The following is a 22,840-nucleotide window of genomic DNA, read 5'->3' on the forward strand; positions in this document are numbered from 1 at the left end:
CCCCCCCCCCAACATTTTTCAGGCTGCTCTACACTTCTCCAAAAGAATCTGGAATGGACGAGCTAAGAAAGCAAAACTTGACAAATGTCCATCTACAAACGGCTCTTTCCTAATCCTTCAAATGCTCCCTGCCAATTTTCTTCTTCTCCTCTAGAGAGAAAAACAAATCAAGAAAACATTACGCAAGTGTCACTTCACTGGTATTGATAGATACTTGCAAACCAATCGGTCTGCCAATTTGAGTAGTAACACAACTGCCTTTGTTCAACTTCCCTTCACGCAAAAACCCTGAAGCAGCTGTTGTGTAATGCTTTGCTTCTGTCAATCTTAAGTTTTTCTTAAAATTTGTTTAGGTATCAGACATCTGCAAGACACAGGTTGACACATTGACAACAATAATGTGACTGGTCTGACAAATAGAAGTAAGACCATGCATTATGTTTACTTTCTCACTCATCTTAGTACTTTTTTTTTGTCAAATTCTCTTCTGTCACACTGAGCTGCAACTGGACATACTTAACCTTGGGCATCCTCTGTTGTGGACAAGCAAGTAAGTTCAGTATTGCCTTATCAGTACTGCTTAGAGACATTCTCAGTAAATGCAACGAGGAGCTTAAAAAAGACCATCTCACTTCTGAGAACAAAATAAGCCCAAATTCCCACACTGATTCACACAGCAGGATCTATCCAGGTAGAGAGAGTGGACCAACACTGCCTCTCCTTACATTTCCAGATGAAACACACTCCAGGTGCCTGGCCTACAGGAAAGTTTTTATCAAACCAATTCTGCAGAGATGAAGATAAAATTTTAAAAAGAAAGCACTCACATGAAAAAATCTCCAGGTGTTTACTCTGAAACAAGTAACTATTGTATAAGAGCCATTGTGCCATGTTAGTACAGGTACGGACACATAAATATATTTGGCTACAAGAAGCTATCAAGCTACAGCTTATCAGCACATCTCTGTAACCACACGTATTAGCACACTCAGTCTGCTGCAATGAGGAGGTTAAATATGTTAGTCTAAACCTTAGCAGAGATGGTAAATGTCAGGGTTTTATTTTGCACTAAGGGTGGGTTGCTTTGGTCCAACCAACAAGTGGTGAATTGCGAAGCCACTACTGAAACATTAATCACTTTGCCTATTCCCTTTGGCACTCAACAGTCCTTTGGGTTCAACCAGGACAAGTCCCTCTTGGACATCCAGAGTTTAAACATTTTTCTAACGAGTTATTCTGAGATTAAGCTCCTCTTAAACCAAAGGAGATACCAAACAGCAGATAGAAGCTGTGGATCTCCCAAACTGTATTAAACAAAATGAGTTTTTCTGTTTAGACTCAGCGGGTTAAGCAAGGCTGGAGCACCAAGTTTACAGTGTGTCATCTATCCCACAACGGCCTGTTTTGATAAGCTTCCACTCCAACCCTGGCTGCAGTACTGTCTGAGGTGACACCCCAGCAGCACGACTGAGGCTACATCAATTCACAGGGCTGTTTGTGCTGCTGTACCTCAAACCTGCAGATATTTTCAAATGTTACACTCCATTAAAAAATGCAGGTTTTAACATATCAGGTAATGGGTCACCTGACAAGTTTAAGTATGTTAGCACAAACAAGACAAGTTGTAATTTAATAATAGCTGGTTAAAATAATAATATTAAATTACTCTTAGTACTTTTCCCTGCTGTTCATGTGATCCAAGATGCAAGCTAACAGGTATGAAGCCATATTAGCTGGCTGCCTTCTTCCCCAGAGTTTTGAACAGAGATGCATTTTCCATCACATCAGAGGCGAGATTTAGTTCTTTTACTGTAAAAGAACATTAATTGCCATGAAAATCTTAGGAAGGACAAAGTGCAATTTTACTACAGCGCAGTCAGACATGGTCCAAACACCAGCCATGTTGACACCACACAAACTACCCATAAGTTGCACTCAGTAGGATTCCACAAGGGGCTAAAGGAACAACTTGGGCAGCAGTTCTAACTGAAGCTGATCCCACCCCACACCTCTTCTTCCCAGCCTCCGAACTGTTCCCGTTCACCTGTGTGTTGGATCATGTTATGAACCACACTCATGGACTGATCCTGCTACAGGGTAACCCAGCAAGAAGCAGTGGGGCTGGACACCAAGAAAAGGCAAAGCAATTCTGTCTGCAGTAATTTCCTGCCCCGATTCACACATCTCCACAAACGTGTGTCGCCAGGATGGCAAGGCAGGAACTGTTTAATGCCAATGCCTCTGCCAAGAAAATGTACATGGGGAAAATGGGATCAGTCGCCTCTGCTAAGACAGATTTCTTTTTTTTGGTAAGCAACAGAAGTGATAGATTTAATGATTAAGATAAAAACTTATGTCTATACATATGGTAGACTGTTTTTTTCCAAGCTCAAATCGATTAACTCAAGGATACAACTCTTGAATTAATCAAGACACATCGAGTGAACCACACAGTATCTCTTTGTATTAGGCCCTATTTACGATTCCTAACTTTTGGAGAATGTTTCTTCACAGCAACCAAGAGAAATTCAGAAACACATAAGTCACCACTTCCAATATATTCCAATCAGAATTTCAGGTGCAACACATACACAAATAAGCGACGTGGGCTTCCCACCAGAAGTATTACTAGGTTACTCTTGCTAGGTCATACATCTGATTTGTTACTTCATTCATTTTACAACATACAAAGATGGATATATTAAGAGCACAAAAATGTGTTTCTCTGTCAAACATTTGCTTCTTCCTAACTTCTGCTGATCTATGTCCAAGATCATCAATGGATTTTTAAGAATATTATATTATAATCACAACAACTCGAGATTAAGCCCTAAGTATCAAGCTACAAAAGGACAACAAGCAGAAAAGGACATGCAAATATTTTCCCTTAGCATGGCAATCCTACTGAAATGTAAAGGCATTTTACCTTCTAGCACCCCTTTATGCTCCCATGCTACACAGAAACTTGAACCACCCTCTCCTGTTTACAGCTTCTCTGTAAATTCCACTTTCTATGCCAAAGGATTAAACAGAAGATGACTGACTTCTTTTTTTATTGCATTTGAAGAGGTATGGAAGTTCTTAGTTTCTAACCTGTACTAAGTCTCTAGAGATAGATTCCATTGCTAGAAGTAAGAAATAAAAACAAAAATAAAGGTTCCAAAGTGGTTCCAAATGGTGTATTTCCTCTTCCCTGTTCTCTCTTCTTGTGAGCATGAACCAGATCATATCTGGACCCCAGGATAGGTTGGCAGCATGTCACACAGCCAAGAAACACATTTGGTGTATTAACTACATGCCCACATTAACATACTATGATAAATTTGATTTAAAGCCATTACATCTAAGATGTCATATCTAGCAAGCTTGCTTGTAGAAATAAAATCTGAACAGTAATGTAAGTTAGGTAATTGAAATAGCTTTCCACATAGAAAACATCAAATTCTGTCTCTTATTATGGCTTTGACTGACAAGTTTTGGCAAATAAAACTCAAAAGGCTCAAGGTGTCCTTCTTCCCTGATGTCTTTCCATGCTTCAGCCAAAGGCTACTGTCCCAGTGACAGAGATGGCAGACAAAGCCTACTACTACATTTGATTGACTGATGAATATGAATTTGAGGTAAAAACCCTTCAGAACAAGCCACAGTGTCCCCTCTTGCCTCTATGGCTGATATTTACCTGCAGAGCATCAGCACAAATCTCACAAGGGAGCTTGAACTCACAAAATGTCACCATGTCCAGTGCCACAAGGCAAATGGCAATATCAATGGAGAAGCATAGGCTGTATCAGGTTAAAAAGCATTTCAAAACCAAAATATTTGAAAGAAAAAAATATAGGTCTTCAAATTTCGCATTATCTCTGGGAATCAGATTTCCTTAGTCACCTCTTTGCTTTTCCAACAGCGCTATTTTACCTGGCATTGAAGCAGCACAGCACGAGGTGCTTTCTTAGAGAAACACTGCACAAGAGACAGAGTCTCATGACCCGTGTGTTTGACACCATTGCTGAGTGCTGCCAGTGGTAAACTCTGTTACATAACTAAAATGATAATGTAGTATCCCTTAGAATCACAGAATAGTTTGGGTTGGAGAGACCTTAAAGGTCATCCATTTCCAACCCCCCTGCCATGGGCAGGGACACCTTCCTCTAGGCCAGGTTGCTCAGAGCTCCCTCCAACGTGGCCTTGAATGTTTCTAGGGATGGGGCTCTCACCACCTCTCTGGGTAGCCTGTTCCAGTGTCTCACCACCCTCACAGTAAAGGATTTCTTCCTAACATCTGATCTAAACCTGCCCTCTGTCATTTTGAAGGCAATCCCCTTAGTCCTATCACTACAGTTCCTGAAGAAAATTTTCTTTATGAGAAAAAGAAATAAAAAGGTGAGTGAATTAATTCAGAAAGGACTAAAAACCAATATGGATGAAAAGACCACAAGCTGAAAAGAAGATGCAAAAAAGAGAAGAGGTAGCACACAGACAATAACTAAACACTCTCAAGCCATTAAAAAATGACTCATTGCTACTGACATGCATTGTTAGCTGCTAGCACAGGCAGGACAAAACTGCTTTCAACAGTGCATGATGGAAATCCAATGAGAAAATAAATTCTGACATATTTGCTTTAAAGTAATCAAAATAGCCCTACCCTTTTCTAGAAGATAAACTTTCAAATATACTCTTTAAAATCTGGAGTGCCAAGTGACACATTTCTGACAAAAAACAATCCCAACATAGTAAGGAAGAAATAATTTATTTAGAATACGTGCAAACACACAGATTAATAGATAAGGCAAGTATCAGGTGACAAAGGGAATAAGGAATGCAGACAATGAAACAAAGAGATTTAGTAAATTATTTTCTTTCAAGAAATAATACACGAAATCACCTACAAAATAAAGGTTATTACACATCATTCACTGTGTAAAAGCAATGGGTACCACATAAATAATGGACATGACCATGAGAGGGCTTGCTCACAGAAGAGGATCATACAATAACTCAAGTTGAAAAAGACCTCAGGGGTCAGTTAGTCCAACCTCCTGCTCTAAGCAGGTCAGAGTCAGTTCCCAAAATGGTTTACAAACATTTTGAAGTTCAATTCCTTGTTTACATAGCTGTGCAATTATACACAGTGCTGAAATCTGATGGGGGGACCCTATTTGAAATAAATTACGCCAAGTACAGAGAACAGAGATCAGGGCATAAAGGTGATACTCAGATGGCCTAAATCACACCTAAACACCTTTGTCTACAATTTCCTACTAGATGGCCCTTGCTCAGACCCAACTTCATCAAAACTGCATTTCAGAGATACCTCCCTCTCTCTTCTGACTAAGCATAAAGACTTCAGCAGAATTTGAGTACACTTACTCCTCCTATTCATGAGTAAGCTCCTTTAAAATAGTAAAATAAATATAATTATTCCTTTAAAGCTTTTAAAGAAAACAATTCAGACAGAAACTAGACCATCACAGTACTCCTGGAAAATAAACCTGGGTGGCATGACTACAGGAGCTAGAATTCAGTCTCTGCCCTGTCCCCAAGGCCCATTACTAATGGTTGTTATGGAATATGCTCCCACACCACATGACGTGGTCACTGTATATTCCCCAGGTTCAGCTCAGGCTACATATTGGGTGACAAAAAGGAAAAAAAAAAAAAAAAAGAAAAAGAGAGAGAGAGTAAAGAGCCAGAAAAACTCAACAGCTTCATCTAACAACATTTATAGTCTTTAGATAAAAGCCCGCTAACCAACGCCTATCACAATACTTTCCCAAATTCTAACTACACAAGGAAAACAGTGCACTTGAGAAGATATGGGATAGCTGAGAGCTGAAGCTTCAACTCAACAAGTTTAAACATGTCCAAGACAGTTATGACTTCACTTTTTCTAAGTGGGAGCACGTTAACTAAGTATAGATGAGAAAATCTCATTGGTCTAAAAAAAAAGGCTTTAAAATAACATGGTCAAGCTAACAATTTAAAAACAGGTTCTTTTTGCCTATCAAGACAGTCTAAAGCAAATAAAATAAAAAGAGATACATGAATCAAAAAAAGTAAACTGAAAATATTCCTAAACAAATATTTATTTACATTAAGTTATCAGTAATTTAAAACCCCCACTGACAGTGTCCGGTTAACGAGCCTTGAGATCAAGATTTTCTGCTTGTCCATAAAGTAGGTTCACACACAAACAGTACTTTCTCTGTTCTGTTCTACCAGCATAGCCTTGTCTGAGAAGACCACATACAGAGTACACAAAATATGAGGCAATTTACCAAGCTTTTGTATTTATTCTTTACCAACAAATATATTGGTAACACAGTAACGTATCTCCAAGCTGTTCACAGCACACCACAGGACAAAGGATACTCTCCCATTCCCTTACAGAAAGAGGCAACAGCATAGTCAGCTATGAGACAGCACTTACTGCTACGTGAAAGACCTTAGGGATAATTTCTTTAAATAATCTTGCTTACAGATCATTTATTTCTTGAGTTACCCTCCCATTTCTGGGCCCACTTGTCTCCTAAAGGGTTTCTGAAAGACACTGGTAGAAAAATAAATTAGAATTCCTGCTGAATCTGTTCTGCACTTTCATTTGTACAACTCTCTACCAGGATGCCTGATGCAGGGTTAATTACGAGAAAGGTGAACCTGGAAACATTGTGTGTCAGAAGTAGCACTGAAAGCCAGCATTTCCCAGAGCCTCATGGCTTGTACATCCCATCTCCTCTGCTCCCTCTAGAGCAATTCTGCTGTGAGCTGTTCTTCCTAAACTTGCATCCCTACGGGTTAGAGAACATTAACTGTGGCACAGTGTTTGCCCAGGAGGCTGAAAGTAAAACAGATGATAATTCTATCAGATTCATTGAATTCCTTCTTAAAAACAAAACAAAACAAAAACACCGGTTGTAGTTCCACCAGTAAATTAAACTTAGCTGGTGATGTTGGCCTTGAGGCCGACCAGCACTGAGCAGCCTCCATCCATTGCTATCTGATTCCCAAACTCCCACACAAAGCAGCCACATGCAAACTACGCTGGGAACAATGCGTGGCCCACACGAAACGAAACCTTGGGCCAGCCTTGAGAACTGTTTGGCAAAGTGGTGGCAGGTCTGGGGCAAAACTGCCCGAGCAACTGCTGGAATCATCTGACAATGGGGACAACAGTGACCAGTGACTCCAAACATTCCCTGCCGGGTTTCTCACAAGCACAGACAAGAAGCCAAGCGCTTCAGGTGCCAGAACACTATTGCTGGCTACAGCCATGCCACTCATCAATACAAAACACAAGCAACAGCCATGAATTAGCCCTATTTACAAATGGCAAAATTTAGGGGAACTGAAACGAGCAGCAATTTTTACTTTGAATTTTATTTCAAAATTCCCTTTCCCAAGCCTTTCCGCACAATGGAAAGCATCTGGCCCATTTCTAAGTGAAGTTCTAGTCTCATGCAGTTCAGTGGGCCACAGTAAGAAAAAAAATACTCACTTGCTTTTACTACAAGGAGGGGAAAAAACAGAGAAGGAAAAAAGTTGGAGCAGAAACAAACACATAAGCAACAAAGAATGGGAACTAGGGAATAAGGAACTGGATAGGCTGGGAGAGAAAAATTTGGGGAAGCTGGTAAGTCTTTGGAATCAGCTAACAGAAGCTTTCAGAGCACGTATCTTGAGGGTAAGAGGAGGCCTTCATCATCCATACGTTTAATAGAAAACCAAAATAACAGAACAAACAGCCCAACATGTTTGTGAAAACGCTGAGGACAACTGTTTCACAAAGTTGAGGGTGCCAGAAGAGCAGTTACTTCACACTTCACTCTATTAGGGCAGGCTCCATTTTAAACATCTCAATGTGTACAGTGATTTGGCTGGAAGTGGTAACAAGAAGCACTCGCTGTGCCAAGGAAGGGGGAAAGTGAGAGCAGTGCAGAAAGGAGAACAAATTTTTATCTTCAATTAACTGAAATAAGAAAAGCAAATTTAAACAAACTCTTTGAACTTGTTACTAGAATCCCTTGAGACTGCGATTTAAAGGAGGACTGGCAGTTATTGTACTGGAATTTGCACAATGGCAAACTATTCCAAAGCAGGGGAGAGATAGGAAATGTAGTATGAACAATACGGACTGCATCAAAAGCAGTCAGTAATAAGGGTCTGAAACTAGAAAGAGTCATATTAGGAATGGAAACAAGGGCATTTTAATGAATATAAAGGAACAGCATAAATTGTCAGGGATAAAAATCAGAGGAGATAAAAGCACAGCATGCAGTATTACCACTGTGCAATATAAAAGGCAAACAAAGTTTCAGAAATATTTTAGAAGTAAGAGGAAAAACACAAAAGTCTGTACAAACAGCGTTAAAAAAGAACAAACGGATAACAAAACAGGCTCAAATGCCATTTTCTGTATTTCAGCCTTCATAAAACAGATTTATTGTAGCAAAAAACTGATTTTGTTGCTAGGCTAAATAATCAGGGAAATTCAAGTCAGCGGGACTGGAAGGATTTGACACAATGCTTCAGAAACAGAGAGAAGTAATCTCTAAGCTACGAATGATCATCTTCCCTAATACAGTCCGGCTGAAAACGCCCTGAGACAGGCTGGCAACAAAGAGCTACAGCACTCAAGGAGTATTTATTTGCAAATTCTTTTCAGTCAAGGTGGGAGAACACCACGAGAAAGTCCCTTGCTCCAGGACCTGCATGTGGATATTCACGCACGCAGAAGAGCTGCATTTGACACATGGCTGAGGCTGTGAATATTTTACAGGGCAAGATCCTAACAAAAATCATCCTGATAAATTGAAAAGTGGTTCACATCAGCCAAGTGAAACTTAATAAAGATTAGCAATCTTTCAAAGGACAAATCAGGTAAATCAATATTATGTTGCTAATAGAGGTCAAGCTTGTTCAGTGCAGAACAAAGGAGACAACCTCCTCATAAATAAAAGTTTATCATAAAAATTGTTTTCCATTTCAGCTGTGGAGTCTTAACTGTGAGTAATACAAGACAAAAGTAGCTTAATCAGCAGTAAAGAATATTTATTTTATACTTTACAAAATTAGTTACTGAAACCAATTGCCTGAAGATACAGGAGAAATTGCACTCACTAAATACTTCAAAAGAAGTTGTGGAACCACTTGTCAGAAATGGTACAGATACACAACACAGAAGGATGAACAAGATCACCCTGAAGTCTTTTTTGGCTGTACAGTTCCATTTATCTGTGGTGATATAAGAAAACTAAATATTAATTTTATTTAAAAGAATTTCATTGTGCCTCCGAACTCCACGCTCCAGGAAAAAAAAAAAAAAAAACAAAACACCAATATAATTCACATTCTGTGAAATGGCTTACTAATCTCCCAATTTTTAAAACAGAATTGTTCCTCCCTATATTAATAACAATATGGAGCCACCCTATCCTGTTTTGTTGAGAAAACATTCCCTAAGAACACTGCAGAGTCTTTACTCCAAGCCAAAACAGGAGGGTAGACACCATTGTTGGAACATCCCTGGTTCCATGAACCCTGGGATGTTCCAGAAGTCATTCTGGATTAGCCAAGGCTTCCACGTGGCACTCCCAAACAGTCACCTAAGAAGTCAGCAAATGTTTAGTGGCAGAGACAGCACATTTAGACCACGGCTTCACTACCAAAAATTCCTATTATCTTATTGTGCCATACAAGTGACTCAACTGCATATGCTCCAAGGAAAATAAAAATATAATAGGCAAAATAAAAAATTGGTAAATTTTCCTAAAGTTGATTTCTTTTTTTTCCTGATAGCCTAATTAAAACTGGTTTTGGCAAGAATTTATTTTCAGTAATGATGCAGCAGAAGAGAAAAAGGCCTCTTTTTCTCCCCCTGCTCAATGCCAAAAGTCTGAGGGGGAGGCATCCTAGTTTGGTAGGGCTTCCAAGAGTTTCTTCAAGAAAAGCAATTAGAATGTTGATAAATACAGCACTGAAAATTAGTAATTATAAGTTCATACTGGAATGGCTGGCAACAGGATTTGGTGCATGTGGGATTTAACAAAAATACTTCCAAAAAATGTGAAAGGAAAGAATATTCTGAAAGAAGCAAGATCTTGTGTGATTTTATTATAGTGCCTATATATTGATATACTTGTAGGAAGGAGCTTTTAGAATACCAGAAACTATTGCTAACATAAAACATTTTACTTACACTGTTATTTGAGGGTACTTTGAATATTCCATTTAAGAATGATTCTGAGGATCAAAGCGAGAACTGAAATTTTTTATTTAATCAATGCCCATGTCTGGGGCAAGAGAGATGAGAACAACTCCTCTGTCTATCTGCTGTGAAGAACCCTCTCAACATTATTTATTTTTTTAAACAACCAATTATCCAGCATTTATGACTACAGGCTGTAAAAATCTCAATCTCCTGAAACAGCTGCTACGTTGAAGAACTCAAAGGAGTCAGCCTGAGAACCAAACACCCTCCAATTTCAGGCAACCAAGGCTCTACCTTCTCAGGCACCACTTCAGGCTGGCAGTGCAGCCCAGAGCCGCAGCTCTGCCTCTCCACAGCCTGGCCCTTGCTGTGGCCTCCTCCCTCGTGCTATCACAAACACGTTTCTTTGCCAGGTTAGTCCTAACCCAGCTCAGTTTCCCAACGTAGCTCACCACGAATGCCTGGGTCAGCACAGGGGACAGAACAAACAGCTGGTAGGGGAGGGAGGGCAGCGCTGCTGCTCCTTTTCACCGCCAGAACCAGCCTAAGATTTATGGGGCTTGGGGAAAGTAACCACCTGATGTGCTCCATACACTCACTGCCTATGTTTCTCTAAGTAATGACTTTTCTAGATTTTTAAGGGGTTTCCTACTTCTTTTTATTTGCTTTCAAAAGCACCAATGCTATTAGAAGACCTTACTCAATGTTGCTGTTGAAGCGAGTGCCCAAACTTATTTTGACTAACTAAGGAATGGCCATCCTTCTACTAAGAAAACCCAGAAAACCCAAAACCAAAAATGCAGAACTCAATGCAAGCTACTAGCAAAAAGTACTTGGTGCAGTAAAATCTTACTTCTCTGTATTTATGCAGGCTATATGAACCATGCAGATTGCATGAACTGGTGATCAAATATATTAAACATAGAAAGAGAAAATTTATTTCTCGAAGTTCTTGGTTGCTTAATTATTTAGCAGTTAATAACATTTTAGTGTACCTATGACAGCATTTCTTAAAAAGTTAATTCCATAGCCTCGCTGTATAATAATGTAAGGGAGCAATCACCAATGATGGATAAGGAAACTCTGTTTTCCCTAGTAATACATGACCTTGCTACTCCCCCAATATTGCTGTGGGACAGCCGGGCCGAGGAGTTAAAAAACAACTCCACCCTGAGAAAGGGAGAGCTTACCTATTCTCAGCAAGCCAACTGCCTTGGAAAACCATCTCTCAACTAAAATTACAGCAAAGAATAGAAATATCCATTTCCAATTACTTATCTTATGAAAGAACAATGACAAGAAGTTAGTAGGAGTTGAACATGCTAACAAGAAAAAAAAAATCCACGAGCAAAGCCAAGAAAATTGAACTGTTTTATTGTTTTAAACCAGGAAAAAGTCTCCTGTGTCACTGCATGCAGGATGAAGACATGCCTGGTGTGTAAATCGCTCAGAGAGTAGCAACCAGGAGACTGGGCCAAGACATGCCCTATGACCAATATGATGAGATTTTGCCATCACACTTGATACATCACGATACTGTCCAACAGCTCTTGAAGGTCCTCTCACCACAAGTGAAGATCAACGGGTCATCAAATACAAACATTAACAAACTAACAACTGCAATGTCAAAAAAACCAAAAAGGTCTCAACTCTTCACAGCAAGTCCAGTCCGTTTCAAACTGTGTATCCATTTCCAACATTAAGCCTAACTTCACTCACCCTCAAGACACAAGTGAAATCCACATTTTAACAGTTTTGAGAATGTGGCAAAACAATTCAGTAAAGCCCACCCATCACACAAGTCCTTACCAAGAACCGAAAATCTAAAGGTTAATGCAGGTATCATTTACCCCCTGAGCAAAACAGCACTGTGAGCAGTTTAAGCCAGGCTCCTATGCAAGAACTACCTAAGGCAGGTGGGGAATTGCTTGGTAATTCGACTGTGGTGGAAGAAGTCACGTAACATGGCCTGCCAAAGAAAATGGCACAAGGCTCCCCCGGGACCCCGCTCCATGTAGCTCAGCCCCGTTCTGCAAGGGACTGGAAAGGCCTTCTAAGAGCCAACGTCACGTCAGGAAGCCTCACCTCCTCACTGTGTGATCCTGCATGTACCTCCTGGCTTTGGGCCAAACAGTTTGATACACGTGGCTTGTACAGGCCTCTGTTTGCTTTAATACTTTAACCCTTATCTGTACAACGGTTGTACAGAGCTCGTCCATCCAAAGACCTCGGTCCTGCCAGGTAGCAAATGACCTTCCCTAACTACGAGCGTGTGCTTAGGAACATTTTTATTCTACAACGCAATATAAACTTTACATTTGCAAGTGTTAAATTTTGAAGCGAGAAAAGGGCAGGCAAGCAAAGACACAGATATAATATAGAAGGTGTCTGATGAACTAAAGAAAACACAGCTGAGCTATGAAGCTCCAACCAACACATTAACATTCTTTTGTAGAGCGTACGTATCTTTAAATACTGGCCTACCCTAATGCAAATGCAACTAAAGTGATAATAAAAACTCTCAAATAATCATTTCCTGGCAAAAACGATATGCTTAAGGCTCCTCAAAACTATCTGCATGTGTGAAATCGATGGCCTTTGCAAACCCACTGCAGTTTACGTTGGCCAAAGTAATGAAAAAGTAGGATGGAAATTAAAACCCGGATAATTAAAAATAAACACATAAAATGCTTTCCACAAATTTCACGCTTTTTGAAATCTTTATCCTATGCTGTTTTAAACTGCACGCATTTGCAAAAATAATTTGTAACATACATCAAAGATCGATGGATGCTGAAAATAAAATTTACAGTGAGCTTAGACATTGAACTACAAAGTGACTGTTACCAGGGTTGCAATCCAGGAAACTTCTGCTACTAAATTTTTCTAAGAAGCTACATCTGTTGGTGCTGCTTATAACCTGTAGAGATTAATAAAGCTCTAGTACTTAAAATAGATTAAAAAAATGTTTGCCGCACCTGTACAATACTATTCTGATACATTTTCATGAGTAACCAGCTGTTCATACAATGACAATATAGTTGAAACAGAACTCTTCCCCTACAACTTCTTTTTGATCACATTCCTATCCTTCAGGTCCATACCCTGGAACTTGAGCTATAATCCAAGCACAGGATTAAAGTTTTGAAGATTTCAGGCCATACAATGAGATGGCACCTAATTATTCCCATTTTTCCCATACAATACCAGCAAGAGCTCTCTTTTGACCTTGCATCTGAAAGCTTCTTTCTTCTCCATCATGTTCTAGCTTCAGTAATGCAACTTTATCCTCTTTTTTTGGCTTTCGTAAGTGCAATCTCTCTGCCTTTTAAATTTATTTGTAAGGTGATACTACAAAAACGTTTTCCTCGTTCACTGCTTTGATGATAGTTCTGTGTGTTCTTCCTTCTTCCTGATGAACCATATCATGAATAGCCTACTTGCTCTCAATTTCAGGGCTCTGCACAGCCTGTTCTTGCTCCACCTCTCCAATTGGAACCACTGTTCTGTACAGATACCCCGTTGTCACAAAGCAAGGGAGAAAATACGGGTGTTGGTCTGGCACTTCAGGCAGGAAACAAGCTATCCGTGAAAATCCTCGGGGTGACAATGTTACCCTCCTCTAAATACGTCCTCCAAGTCGGATGCCTCTGAATCATTCCCCGATGCTGAGATAGCCAGGGTACTTGAACTTCTGCATGTTCTTTTGCTCACAGCATTCTCACAGCTCCCTCCTGCTTTCCCAATACATTTCTTACATTTACATGCTGTCTTATCTTTACATTTAAATTAAGAAATTGTTTGTGCAGAAGCTATCTTTGCTTATGCATTTGTACTGCCTGTAGTAAAATGGTGCCCTGGCCTCTAGGCACAATTACAATATAAATAACAAAAATGAACTGTTCACCTAAGATCAACTCTCCTGACAATGCTATCATGAAGCTACATCCTTCAAACAGTGCTAAAATGCTGTTCCAGCATCACATTCTACCATCTATACCTCTCCAGGTACTGATGGTACTGATTCCCAGTTCACCACCCACAGGAAGCCTCCACAGTTCCCTGTATCTATCTGTGTCCACAGCACCACTGGAGTTTTTACTGATAACCAGATAAAACACAGAATGAGAGAGACATGGGCAGCACTGTCCTACTGAAGAAACCTGTGCTCCCTTACCATAAGTCTACTTCTGGGAAGAGTTGAGAATCCTTGGCATCTCACAGGAGCAGATTTGAGGCAGTTTTCCATCTGTCTGCTTAAACTCATTAAACTTACTAAAAAACATGGCCTTCAAGAGGGTAAAACACCAACCTACAGCACTCTCCAATATGGCATCGTTCTTTAATGGAAGCATCCATAGCTGAGGAATTATTCTATTTTGAGTTTGCCAGTTTAATGCAGGGCTCTTCATTTTATCATTACTTAGACTGCACTTAGACTGAACATTCAGTGGAACATTTCCTATAATGGGATAAAGCAGTTGAACAATTTGACTGGCTAATAGTGATTTAGACATGTGATTACAGTACAGAAAATGGTCTGACATATGCTCTTTTATCTGGTTTACATGAGGCACATTAATCCAAATGGAAAGCACAGAAGTGAAAAGGAAGACAAGTCATAAGAAGAAGATAGAAAATATTTTTACTTAGCTTATTTCTACATTTGATAGGCTAGTTGTAATCAGTATTTTGTAAATAGCAAAACTTACAAAATAAAACCATTTTCTCCCAAAAATGGATGCAACTAAAAAAGACCCGTTTATACCTACACCATGAAAGTTAGAAAATAACTACTTTTTATAAAATCCTGGTTTCAAAAGCATTTATGACTTTTTCATAATGCCTTTACCAACAGTACAGGACTTCCACAAAGATGCAGCAGGACACTGAGCACCACACCAGCCAGGAACAATCAGAGGGTGAAGAAAAAGAGTATTGATTCATTTTAATTTTTGTCTCAGCTAATTTAATTTCCAGCTCTTACACAAACACTCATGTCAGCATAACTCCATATTTTTACAGGAAAATTTTATTTCCTCCTAAAACTAGACAACAACATTCCTATGACAATGCAAACCTAACTGAAGACAAGGAATTACCTCTTTAGCACCCACTTTTCCTCAAGAGTGTATACACAACCTCAAACTGGCCTAATAAAATATGCCAATTTTCACAAATTACAATATTTAGGTTCTTTGTGCAGACTGGTACATTTCAGTGGCATTTTTCTTCCAAAAAACTCCTTTAAAATAAAACATTGAAAGGTTTCCTATGTAAGGTTTGGATTCTGTACGTAGAAATAAAAACCAAGTATATAAAACTAAGCTTAAAGGAGATGAATCCAAGAACTCTACTGCTCGTACATATTTGCCAACTACTTTCAATGATCACTATATGAAAATTTTTATCAAGTGAATAGGTAGGATAACAAAAAGAGGGAGCTGCAACCAATGCACCTTCCCCAAAACCAGGTGGGACATGAAAATCTTTGAAGGGAAACTTTCATAAATGACAACAGCCAAAAAAAATAAAATCCACATATCCCAAACTAATACTAATTCTGTCTATAACATATACATGTAAAAACAAGCAGAGGAAAGCATAGCCTTTGCACGTGTTTAGGTCCAGCCCAGCAGAACCCCCTTGTCATGTTTTGGACTTCCACTGTGACCTTATCGTCGGACTTGACCTTAAAGGTCTTTTCCAACCGGAATGATTCCAACGCGGAAACTGGCAATGAGGTCTGGGGTGGGCGTTCAGGGAAGCGCCAGGAATTCACCAGGGCAAACACACTTGGGGGTATCAAACCGAGCGCGTCCCTCAAAACAAAGGGAACAACCTCTGAACCCCGAGGCTCGCACAGACTCCGCAGCGCAGAGGCTGTTTCGGCCACATCACGACGCTCCCTTCTCCAAACGTGCTGCCCAGCTTTCCCCATTACCGCTGCCATCAGCTATGCCATGGCAAGCTCCATCCTACTCAAAAATAACCCGCGGGGGAGCGCAGCCAGCGCGCCAGCGGCGCTCCCCGGGAAACCTCTCGCGGAGCCCGGCCTGGCCCCGCACCTCGGGCACCCACAGCGGGGCCACCCCCGGGCCACCCCACGGCGCCCGGCACTGCGGGATCCCCGCCCGGGGCTGCGGGAGCGGGGCGGCCCCTCGGGAGCGGCCCGACGGGGCGGGGGGAGCGCCGGGGCTGAGGGAGCGCCCGCGCCCCCGGCGGGGAGAGGCCGCGGTGAAGGGAGATGTGCCAGCGCCGGGGAAACCAGGCTCCCCCCGCCATCCTCCTCCTCCACCCCCTCCCTCCGTGTGTTTGTTGTGCCTCGGCACCGTCCCGCCGGCGCGTCCCCTCGGAGCGGCGGCCGCTGACAGCTCCCCCCGCGCCGCCCAGAAACTCCTGCCTCAACTTTGCGTGTGTGCGCGGGGAGGGGAGGGTGAGGGGGTGTCCTCCCCGCCACCCGTCGAGAACCGTGCTTTTCCTTCCAGAAAAAAAAGAGGGAGGGGGTATAACAAGGGGGGAGAAAGCGCCGAGGAAACACCGTCAAAGCATAGGGAGCACCCAGGGCGACGCTGAAAGCAGCCGCCGAGCGTCCTGGAAGGGAACGGACCCAAAAAGGAGAAGGGGGAAGGTGCAATAGCAAGGGGGGAAAGGAGGAAGAGGGTGAAGGGGGAAGAGCTAAAGAGAAACTCTGAAGGAGGAGGAGAAGAAAGGAATAGGGACGGTGAAAGAAAAGTGGGAAAGGGAGAGCAGGCGGAGGAAGACAAAGGTGAAAAAGGAGGAGGAGGAGGGGAAAGTGCAAAGGGGAGAGGAGGAGAAGAAAGAAGGGCCCTTCTCAAAATGGCATTAGGCAGAGGGAGGGGGCGACGAGCAGCGAGTCTCCACTGACAGCTCTGCCTGCGCCTGGCCGCCTGCCCCGGCCCCTCTCTGCCTCGCACACACAAACGCTGAACTTACTTCTTTCTGGCTCTCTGGAAAGGGGAAGCGCCATCTTTGCGAGGCCGGCCCCTAGGTCTTTTGTCTGTGGCTGCTGCTGCTGGGGGGGGAGCTCCAGGCTCGGGGGGCTGCTGCTGCTGCTGCTGAGGCGGCTCCACCACCGCCACCACCAGACTCTTGTCCTCCGTTGACATCCTAGTCAGCAGGACGAGAGAGACACATGGATGATGATGATGAGGATGAAGATGAGGATGGTGATGGGGATCCCGATGCTCCTCCTGCTCCCGCGGCTCCTCTCCTCCTCACCTCCGCCTCCTCCACCTCCGCCTCGCATCGCTGGCCTCAGCCGCCGCCGACCAGCACAGGTAGCAGGGGGAGCAGCATGGGGAGAGCGGGAGGAGGAGGAGGGGAGCGGGAGGGGGGGGAGAGATGAGGGGGGGGTGCGAAGAGAAAGCGCAGAGGAAGGAAGGAAGGGTCTCACACACAATAACCCCCTCCCCGGCTCGGCGGGGTCTGTCGTGGGGCTGGGGGAGGTGAGGAGAGCGAGCGAGAGAGAGAGAGACGCGGCTGGTCCCGCCGCTGGGCGCCCCCGCTCAGAGGCCCCGGGCGCTGGCGGCGGCTCCGGCTGCGGCGCTGCCCGGCTGCGGCGGCCGCCGCTTCATTGTACCCTGGCCCTGCGCCCTCCCCCCGCGCAGAGCCCCCGGGGGCGGAGGAGGAGCGGGCGGCGGCGGCGGAGGCGGCGGGGGCCGAGGCCGAGCGGAGGAAGTTTTGACAGCTCCAGCTGTTGTGTGTGTGTGTCGAGGGGCTGAGTCCGGCCGGGCTCCGCGTCCCCTTCCCAGCCGGGCCGGGAGCAGGAAGTTTAACTTTGGGGGAAAAGAAGGAGGAGGAAGGGTGGAAAAAAAAAAAAAAAAGGGGGAGGAGGAAGGAGGGGGAGGAGGAGGCGGCGCCCTGCCCCCCCTCCCCGCGGGGTGGAGAAGGGATCCCGGCGCTGCCCTGGTGTGTAACCCCCCCGCTCCCTCCCCCCCCAACAGTGCGACACATAGACACAGCGACCGCCCGCCCTCCTCCTCCTCCCCTGCCGCGGCCCCACACTGCGCCTGCCCCGCCCGCCCCCCGCCCGTCCCCCGGCGCAGACACCCATCCGCCGCCACACTGACCTCACGGGCTGGGCCGGGGCCGCGCCGGGCTGCGGGGAAACTGCGGAGCGGCGCCCGGACCGGACGGGACGGGACGCGGCGCCACGGGGCGCTCCGAGCACCCACCCGCACCGCACCCCCGCGGGGGCTGCCCGGCCGCTCCGGCGCTCCCACACCCTCTCCCCCCGCCCTTTTTTTTTTTTAATTTATTTTTATTTATTTATTTATTTCCCTCGTGGAAAAGGAAAAACCCCGTCTGGATGAGAGTCGCCGCTTCGCAGCGGGGAGCCCCCCGCCCCGCCCCGCGCTCCCCAGGACGGCGGCCCCGGGGGCAGCGCTCGATGCCCGCCCTGGCGGCGCTCGCTCGCTCGCTGCACCCCCGCCCCGAGTCGCGGGGGGACCCCCAGGGAGGCGGCAGGAGCCCGGCGGCTCCCCAGGAGCGCCCCCCCTTCCCCCCGCCGCGCGTCTGCGGCTCCGGGGCGGGGGAGGCGGGAGGAGCCGCGGGCGCCCCGGGGGATGGGAAGGGAAGGAGGGAGGGAGCAGAGTTCAGCGCTGTGTGCGAGGGAGACAAAGTCTGGGGAGCGTGGCCGCTTTCCAGCAGCTCGGGCTGGAACAGCTGCGGCCGCTCGGGGCGGGGTGACGGGGGGGCTCCCCGGGCAGGGGCCCGGCTGGCTGCCTGCCCGCCCGGCTGCGGGGCGGGGTTAAGCCTCATTACACGGGATTTAACGTGTCCCGGAGGCCAGGAGGGACTCGGGCTCTGAAGGTGGGGGGGGAGGGAAGCGCGGCGGCGTCGCAGCCGGAGAAAAGTCCGGCCACGGGGCGAGGAAGCGGCCGCGCCCCCGGACTTTCCTCCCGGGCGCTGCCCCGACTCGCTCCGGCGCCCGCGGCGGGAGCGGCACCGGCGGGGCCGCTGGAGCGGAGCTGGCTCGGGGCCCCCCCGCCCGGCACCGCCCTCAGGGCACCCCCGGAGCCGCCCTCCCCGCCGCGGGGCCCCAGCACGGCCGCCCCTCCCTCTCTGCCGTCTCTCCTTCCCTCCCGGGGCCGGAGCGGTCTCGCTGCGCAGATGCTGAATCACGAAACGGGTCGCACGGACAGAAAAGGAACGCGGTGACTCGTGTTCGGGAACTTCGCCGGACTTGCAGACGTGGTGGGGAGCTATAGACCCCCAAGGCTCCGAGTAAACACAGCCCGCTCTGAGCGTTACTCCTGTGGCGTTTGGGTTTCTGTGTTTGAGTCCCAGTTACTAAAATGGCCTGGGGTAGCACAGAGGTACAACGAGGAAGGGAGGTAAGGAGGAGCTGATGTTAGTCGCTATTTTTATTTCTTTTTTTTAAGTAAAAATAAACACAAAGCACTCCAGACCATTACAGTGCTCTTCCTTCCCGAGTTTTTCACTTGTCCGCTTCAAAATACTAAATAAAAAAGGTATGCTGTGGCCTTTTGCTTGCCTGTTTTCTTCAGAACCGCTTCATAACAGAATGCCTTCATTGATTCATTTTCTAGGTTTGTGAGTAATTAAATTAGACTTTTGCAACATTTTCATGTAAGGTATTAGAAAATAACATCTCCATCTATACACACACATATACAAATATATAAAATTATATAAAGCCATCCCGTTTGCTATGCAAGAACAACAGCTGGATTGCTGGTGTGACTTTCTTGGCCCTGTCACTGAAAATGTACTCCTTTATGCCAAATTAAAATATATATCCTGAGCTAAATGTTTGTGTTATGAAGTCTGCAAATGACAGCATGGGTATACTGCTCATACAGCTTCAAATATGTGATCTTAATCTGTTTACATGTTGTCTAATAGAGGAAAGCACCTTTGAATTTTGTGAAGTTAGGATAATTTAACTGAAAACACTTAATACTATACAGGCCCAGGCTTGGGTGGAGTAGAGAGAAAAAAGGCAAGGAAGGGGAGGGAGAGGGAAGGGAAAGGCCACAGCCTCTGCACAGTGGGATCACTGGTGTGGCATTTGCTAGAGTTGCCAGGTTGCCATCTGGTCTACTGAAAAAAATGGCCATCTCCTGGAACACTGGCTGTGTGCATGCGGATCTGCTGCACATGCGCCACGGCCTGGGTGAGTCTAGGATGTGTCAGAGCCACTCTGCATGTGCAAATTGATTGGAGCTGCGACACGTGAGCACACTGTGGGCTCTGATCAACTGCTCGGTGTATGGGGAATATCTGTCACATCCCACGGCAGAAATACGTCCGGTGAAATCGCTGGATTCACTTGCCCGTGCATGGTTCATCTGGTCCTCCCATGGGAACATCTTTTAACACCTTTAGACCACCTGTAAGGGGTTGAGCTTAGGGTTTTGTCTCTTATAACAAAAACGGATGTGTGATTTTAATTTTTTCTCCTTTTTTTTTTAACATATTAGCTATGTGTATGTGTAGCTAACACAATATAAAATCGGCTGGCTTTGGTGGAGCGTGGTCTAGCACAAGGACTTGTGTCTGTGAGTTTTACTGCTGTTCCTTATCTCTACGTGTCCAAACACAGCTGGGCAGGTCTGTGCTGTGAACTGCTGCAGCCACTGCTGTGGCAATCAAAGGTGTGAAGAACCATGTAGGACTGAGAGAGGCTCGTGAGCAGGAACCTGAAGTGGAAATGGAATTATAGGAGACTGTATTTGCAAGCATTATCTATCACTCAGAGAAGGCAGAGGGACATAAATCCAGTGTGGGAGTGCTTTGTTGATTCAGGGTATTTGAACAGTTCTCTCAGGAAAATTTTTATGTTTATACCTTGGCCACACTAACCACCTATTATAAATTATCACTGTCTGGAAAACATTTTTACAGCAAATATGTAATATTGAATGAACAGGTTCTCTGCTTTACTGAATGTTAAGAGATCCTCCAGTCCACTGTAAACTAACTCAGGTGAGCTGACACACTTGGTTTGGTTTTTTTTTTTTTAACTTTTTAGGGCAGGCAGCTCTGAAACTTTCAACTAGAATTTTACATTCTATCCTTTCTTAAAATAAACATTTCTGTCGCTTTGGAGTTGTTTCTGAAATACAAGACCTTTGCAGTGCTGATTAAACAAGGCGTGCTAATGGTTTTAACTTCAAAACAGCTTAAATTCTCCCAGTGTGCTTAATGTTCATAATAGAACAAGTTGAAGATGGGATGTTGTCTTAAATCAGCTAGTTAAGGAAAATGATCCTGTTGTAGAAATAATTAAAGGAAAATGACAACTATTTTTCCTTTATACAACTAGAGTGGTGTATGTAACAGCAATAATGAGAGAAGTGTTTTGGATTCTATCAGGAGTGGCATCCAGGTACTTTCTTTTTTATGACATTAGTTCAGAATTCTGCCAGTTTTAGGATTGTCCATCACTCTACATAAAGCAAATAAAAAGTTTAATTTTTGTTTTCTTCGTACATGTGTTCCCATTGCTGAAAAGTCCAAATTATCACAAAGGCTTCATTTAAGCTACATCAGCGACATGCTAACATTTTAGATGTTCAGTATACTGAACCACTTCGTCTTAACCTGTGCTAAATTGATAATTGGCTGTGTTGAACGTCGCTTACCTCCATGTGCTGCTCTGAAAACCGGGGAGAGCTTGGTACCAGTCCCATATCCCATATGGCCATCCTTGTAGCAAACTTCAGGATAAAGGTGCAGTGGGCAGTCAAGTGCAGTAACCACAGCAGCTGCCCATGATATTTTTTTTTACACCTGCATTCCTATTCACCCAAGTAGTTCACAAATAGCCAAATTACCGTTTTCTAGAATTAAATAAATAGGCCCAAGATAATCTAAAAGAGTTGTAGACAAAGCCTAAGTCAAGTGATAAAATCGGGATTACATCATACAAATACGTGACTCCTAGTTAATTTGTACTAAACTTGGCTGGACTACAAAAAATGTTAGCATATGTTAATTGTCATATGCTAACAAATGCATTGTAGAAGCCTAGTTTTAAACTCGAAATGTTTGTTTCTTCTTTTCATCAGTTTTGCTCTACTTGTCGTCTCGTAGACCTGCCTTACTTTAGGAAACAGCACAGCCTGGATAGTGGGTATGACCTATACACCCTTGAGCGATGGTGACTTTCCCAGCAGTTTGGTGGGATCCTTTTTGCTGCACATGGTGGGGAGTAAGCCTCACTTCTCATCCCGAGCAGCATTCCCAGACAGCTGGAGAACTCCAGTTATCAGGTGCTCTGGAGCAGTGGACAGGTACTGTGATGGTCCAGTCTGCCTGAAATCCATCTAACTGCTTTCTTTGGAGGCAGCTCACAGTCTGTGAGGAAAAAACAGTCCATTCCAGTTCATGTTTTCTCACCTGCTCCCCACCGTGAAATCCCCTGACTTCTGTTCTACAGCAGCTGCTCCCCACACAAACTGACCCAGGCTCCCCATCCCCTGCCTGCTCCCACCTGATTAGTTCAGTGGGTGCTAAAGGCAGCGTATCCCACGCATCCCATGCAGTGATGGATGTGCCACCTCACACCTTTACACCTCAGTCTCACCAAAGCCTGAGGCCTTTCCATCCTATTAAGCTTCTTTGACTGGGCTAATGCGACTG

General features: G+C 44.5%; 1 protein-coding gene across 1 annotated transcript in view; it reads right to left on the reverse strand.

Annotated features, from left to right (window-relative positions):
- KMT2C (lysine methyltransferase 2C) overlaps nt 1-17,458 on the reverse strand; it is a 197,678-nt gene extending 180,220 nt beyond the window's left edge. Inside the window, exon 1 of the mRNA XM_017826505.1 lies at nt 17,165-17,458. Within this exon, the coding sequence (XP_017681994.1) occupies nt 17,165-17,337 (173 nt within the window). The 5' untranslated portion in view covers nt 17,338-17,458. The remainder of the gene's footprint in view (nt 1-17,164) is intronic.
- Nucleotides 17,459-22,840: the final 5,382 nt, after the last annotated feature.

Source organism: Lepidothrix coronata, unplaced genomic scaffold, assembly GCF_001604755.1.
Source record: "Lepidothrix coronata isolate B3197 unplaced genomic scaffold, Lepidothrix_coronata-1.0 Scaffold128, whole genome shotgun sequence".
NCBI lineage: Eukaryota > Metazoa > Chordata > Aves > Passeriformes > Pipridae > Lepidothrix > Lepidothrix coronata.